Consider the following 6000-nt stretch of genomic DNA (forward strand, 5'->3'; position numbering starts at 1 on the left):
GAAAGAAAAAGAAAGATGCTATTCATTGTATGCCTTCATTTGGAGTCTGACAAGAAACTGAACTTACCGTTGGCCTAGGAATAGGCTTTTGCGGTTTCTTGGAACCCAGCTTCTTCATGGCGTTGTAGTATTTCTTCTGTTCCTCTGTCATGAAGATGTCCTGGCCTCCAAAGTGAAGGGAACACACACGAAATCTGGTTACAACCACATTCTGTGATCTTTTGTGTCAGGGGTGAGATGATGTCTAAACTAAAATGGGATACTCTTTTTTTCTTTCTAAAACTTAAAAATGCCTCAAACTAGATTTAGACACCAAATAGGCATCTGCATTTAACTGAGAACGGCAAGGTCTGCCCTCGCTAATTTGTGATGACCTAGTACCATCTTTAAATGTATGACCTGTGAACGTTTAATTTTTGAACGTCCGTATTATGTATATTGTGTTTTATTTAGTATTGTGACCCCAGAGGACTGTTGTCTTGCTTCACTTGTTTACTGTATCACCATTTTACGACCAAAATGACAATAAAAATCTTCCTGACTCCCTTAACAGCACACTTTCCACACAGTAAGATTGCAGACAGGTTGAACCTGCAACCTTCTTGTTGTGAGGCAACAACTATAAACACTGTCCCACCATGTCAACCTATTGTTACTAATTGAGCTAAATACAGTCTATATGTTGGCCTGGGATATTAAAGGCTAAATGAACCAGACTACATGTTGAAGTCTAGGAATGCGCGATATATACGGTACACAGTAGAAATTATAGACATTTAGCCTATGATAGAGATCTGTATTCAAGTCAAATTCAATTCAATTCAATTCAAAAATACTTTATTAATCCCAAAGGGAAATTAAGTGTTGTCGTAGCTCATCGTCCTGGTTCCATTCAAGAGTTGTTAGATGCTGACAGCTGTGGGCAGGAAGTATAGGAAGCGAATCCGAAGAATCTGGCCACAGATACTGATCCATCCACCCAGATCCAGCTTGCTGCCAGATCCGGCAGGACTCTCGGTCCTCCTGGGCAGCAGGACTGGCCAAATCCTGGGCAGAATTAATCCCTGAGCGATGGTCACTCCTCTCAGCAGTCTGCCGAGCTCCTCGTCGCAACAGACAGCTGAACGTGCCGGGGGATGATCCCAGTCCTCCCATCGTCATGAGCCGAGTTTCCTAACAGCTCCAGGATCTTGGCGGTCAGGTACTCGAGCACTGCTGCCAGGTTGACGGGAATTCGTCCATGGTGCTTCCTTTTCCACTCATGTGGGATTTGGGTAGGAATGCGCAATATAAACGGTATACGGTAAAAACAATAGAAATTTAGCCTCGATAGTGATCTGTCTTCTACCGGCTAACCGCAGTAATGCTGTGTCTGAAGTAAAATCAGAGTTGTCAGATTTAATTGTTATTTTTTTTAGTTGATAACTGTGCGCAAGTGGTGTTAAAGTCTTTTCTTCGAGAGTTAAGTAGTGAATCTACAAGCTAACTACAGCCAGCTTGCCGTAGTGTTGCCGTATTCTGACACATGCGCAAAACGCTGTGTTCCATCAAAAGTTGTTATTTTTTTTTTCCCCATCGAAAGTTAAAGTAAGCATTGGTCAGCTTTAGAGAAACCTGCTCTCTGATCTGTGAAAAGAACACTGTGTTGTGTGATTTTACTGCGAGACCCTCTTGTCAAAGCCACAGACTCATTTTGTGTCAGCTCTCCATTAAAGTGGAAGGAGTCGCCCACTAGAGGGTTGGAGGGTGAAGTGTTCAGTGTAAAATGCTGCTCTGATGCTGTTCATTTCTTAAGTGAGACTGGAAACTGTTAAGAGTTAACAACATATTTTTTTTTGTTTAAAACATATGACTAAAACTACATTTGATATCTTTTGCATTGTTTTGCACTACAAGCAAGATGCCTAATACTTGATTTGTTTATTATTTAAAAACTCTCAGGACCTAGTAGTGGAATTTTCTTAATTCAAAATATATGATGGCAAAAAGACACCCTATGATTTTTTTTTAGCAAGTTTTGTACCAAAAACATATCACGATATATATCGTTATCGCCACCCTTCACAATACATATCGTGATATGAATTTTATGCCATATCGCACATTCCTAGATTTGGGGCTTTAAAAAAATGTATTCCACTGGCTAACCGCAGTAATGCTGTGTCTGATGTAAAATCAGTTGTCAGATTTAACAGTTACCTTTTTTTTTTGTTGAAAACTGTATAAATTGTGTTAATGTCTGTTTTTTTGTGAGGTAAGTAGCAAAGCTACAAGCTAACTACGGCCGGCTTGCCGTACTGTTGCCATATTTGGATGCATGTGCAAAACGCAGTGTTCCATCAAAAGTTAAAGTAAGCGTTGGTCAGCTTTACAGAGCGCATTTGTGCTTAAAAAAAGGGTTAAACCTGCTCTCTGACCTGTGAAAAGAACGCTGCGTTGTGTGATTTTACTGCGAGATGCTGTCTGGTCAGAGCCACAGAAGAAACTGTTCACCATTTTGTGTCAGTTCTCCTTAAAGTGGAAGAAAACACCCACTGAGAAACTGAACCACTGGACAGGGGGAGACTGCACCAGGCTAATTTTCCAAAAATGGCAAAGCTGGCCAAGCATTCCAGCCATGAGTGCTCCTTCAGAAAGGGCTTAGCATTGGTAGCAACATTGTTTCATGCCACCGGTCTCTGTTAAAGCCAGAGACTATGGACAAGCTAGTGTTCTTGGTCAACAATCTTTAGACTCTAACAAATGACAGCGAGATTTTGAATTTTAGTTTTGTTAAGTGTTTTCAGTGTAAAATGCTGCTCTGTTGCTGTTCATTTCTCAAGTGAGAAGACTGGAAACTGTTAACATCATATTCTTTTGTTTAAAACATATGGTTAAAACTACTTTTGACATCTTTTGCACTGTTTTGCACTACAAGAATAGAAGCCGAATACTGATACTAATGGGCGGCTGTGGCTGAGTGGTTAGAGCAGTCGTCCTCCAATGCAAGAGTTGGGGGTTCGAATACACCAGCAGTCACATGCCGAAGTGTCCCTGGGCAGACAAGGAACCCCTCATTGCCTCCGATGTGCGTCCCATCGGTGTATGAATGTGATAAAGCTCCGATTAGTCTCTTTAGAATGATTTGTTCAATTAGCTTTGTAGAGATCTAGTAGAGGGCAGCACGGTGGCGCATCTGGTAGAGCTGCTGCCTCTCAGCGAGCAGGTCCCTGTGTCAAATCCCGGTCCGGGGACCTTTCTGGGTGAAGTTTGCATGTTCTCTCCGTGTATGCGTGGGTTTTCTCCGGGTACTCCGGTTTCCTCCCACAGACCAAAAACATGCATGTTAGGCTGAGTGCTGACTCTAAATTGTCCCTAGGTGTGAATGAGAGAGCGAATACTTGTTTGTCTCTATGTGGCCCTGTGATGGACTTGCGACCTGTCCAGGGTGTACCCCGCCCCTCGCACAGCGATTGATGTACACCGGCAACCCCCGTGACCCAAAATGGAAGAAGCGGGTAAAAGATAATGGATGGATGGAGATCTAGTAGAGTGCTGTATGAATGAGGGCACAGATTGTGTTGTAAAGAGCTTTGAGTATCTCGATAAGATAGAAAGGCGCTATACAAGTACAGTCCATTTACCATTTACCATTTATATTTGATTTTTTTATTTTTTATTTAAAAACTCTCTGGACCTAGTAGTGGAATTTTCTTGATTGAGATTATTTTGTGGTACTGCAGTTTTCAAAATAAATGCTGGCAAAATGACACCCTATGCATTTTATTTTAATTCGTATTGTAAGTTTTATACCAGAAAAACGGCTTATAATTGAAAGTCTTCTAAAGCTTTTTTTTTAATGTTCTTGTTTTACTCTCAAGGGGTCAACATTAGGGTAAGGAGTTGGGGGTTAAGGTTAAGGTAGGGCAGTAGGTCTCAAACAGTGAGGTGCAGTTTCTTAGAGGAGCCAAGGCCTTTCCAGGGTGGTGCGACATCACTCAATGTTTTTTATTTTTGCCAAGCCAGGTGGAACTAACGTTGCAATGCCTCATTGCAACCAAACTTATTTTAAGGACAATACAACAAATCAATTACTATAATTTAATGTTTCTCTTTAACAAAGCATAAGTTTGGAAAATAGAGAGGTATGTATCACTAAAATCAAGGATTCTGGTCAAGGAGCACTGAGTTTCTTTGTCACGTGTAAAAAAATATACGAGGAAGACGTTCGTCATACGTTTATGTATTGAAGCTCCAAGTCAACCCAGCTGAGGTGAGTTCTCCTCCATGCCTCAATTCTTCATTTCTAAAAGCTTGCATTGCTGATGGAGTCTGTTTGCCTAGAAAGTCCGGTTCGTTCGGGGAGGTGTGAATGTGCAATCGAACTCTGATGCGGACCAAAAAAGCGAACTCTGGTCTGTCTAAATACCTAGGTCTTGGTTCAGTTGACGCAAACTCTAGCGCGGTTCGAATGCAGTGTGAATGCAAGCAGACCTGAGACCGCTCCAAAAGCAGGAAGTGGATTACAGCGCAGGGCATTTTGCGTAGATACAACCAAAACAAACGCGCATTTCTAATACCTCATACGGAGCCGTCTAAGCCGCCTTGTGTGAAAAACAACATTCTTCATGGTCTGCTGCCTCATCTTCCGCTCATGCCGAGTCCATTGTTGAAAAATGAAAAAACAGAAATCTTAAAGCCACTAAAATTTGACGCCACTCCGTTTTTGTTTGTATTTCCAGAAGTAAGTTGCGCTCAGTGTCTTCTTCAGAGGTTTTTATGTTGCTTTCTTGAGTAGTTCTTGGTGCAGCGCCACCACAGGCGAGGGGAGGGGGGAAACAGGTTAGCTTGATTGACTCAATGTGAATGCAAACTGCACCAGCTGAAAACGTAAACAAATGTTCTGAATTTTTGTCCCCAATCGAACCGAGTCTACCGAACTATCAGGTGTGAAAACAACCTAAGTGTCTCTTTTGGTGTGACTCGCCGTTTCTGCTGCTTTAGTTCTTGTAGTCAAAACAATATTAACACTGAAATTAGTATATTCTTTTTTCAAGATAAAGTCAACAAGAAGAAGTTTGAGAGCCACTGGGATAGGGTATGAAGGAACAAAGCCTAATTGGGAACCTCATGAGTAGATTGCTTTTAGGTGGAGATTCTCCTCTAATTATCCAGCTAGTCTGTTCGCTATGGTCCAGAATTTGCCATCACCATTAAACGTATCAGCAGTTTTATGGTTTTAACATCAAAATTAACAGTATCTGAGCTTTTAAGCCTCTAATCTGCTGTTTTATTAGCTTTACGTAACAACTAGGTGGTTTAAGATACTCATTATATTTTCCAAGACAGAGATTGGCCATTTAATTCCTTCCATTTGTTCTTATGTGTAGCTGCAGAGCTCCACCAGGAATAAACACCAAAGTAATATTTTGATCATAACCCGATAAAAATGAAGCAGAAAAGTGGAGCAACCCTGAAGCCTGGCTAACATGGAGGATTGGGTGAACTTTTTAACATTTGGTACGATTTACTTCTATTAAAGTCCAAATTTATTTTTGTCCATGCGTGTAAATATATAGTACAGATCTCAGCCAGTGCAGGTTTTTTAAAGCACAGCTATGCTAGCCCCCCTCCCCCCCGCTGCACTAAGCGACAGATTTCAATCAATAATGCAAGAAAATCAATTATTTATTTGTTGTGACTGAAAGAAAAATAATCTTTTTTTTTTTGTTGACATTCTTAAAGGGCGGCACGGTGGATCAGTTGGTAGAGCAGTTGCACCTCAGCAAGAAGGTTGCTGGATTGAATCCCGGCTGAGGGCCTTTCAGCATGTTCTCTCCGTGCATGCGTGGGTTTTCTCCGGGTACTCCGGTTTCCTCCCACAGACCAAAAACATGCATGTTAGGCCCTATTTACACGGACACGATGGGGGGAAACGTAGGTTTTTTCGTATGTTAATTAGAGGAAAAGATTTGCGTTGACACAGTCGGATTTTGTGTTTACATGCATCCGGAGGATTCC

At 41.5% G+C, this 6000-nt stretch overlaps 1 protein-coding gene across 1 annotated transcript in view; it reads right to left on the bottom strand.

Moving 5' to 3' along the window:
• Positions 1 to 6000, bottom strand: part of LOC119428911 (sodium channel protein type 2 subunit alpha) — a 79710-nt gene that overhangs the window by 1847 nt on the left and 71863 nt on the right. Inside the window, exon 25 of the mRNA XM_037696608.1 lies at positions 68 to 172. Coding sequence (XP_037552536.1) covers positions 68 to 172 — 105 coding nt within the window. The remainder of the gene's footprint in view (positions 1 to 67; positions 173 to 6000) is intronic.

The sequence above is a fragment of the Nematolebias whitei genome, chromosome 23, assembly GCF_014905685.2.
Source record: "Nematolebias whitei isolate Nwh7 chromosome 23, NemWhi1, whole genome shotgun sequence".
Lineage (NCBI taxonomy): Eukaryota > Metazoa > Chordata > Actinopteri > Cyprinodontiformes > Rivulidae > Nematolebias > Nematolebias whitei.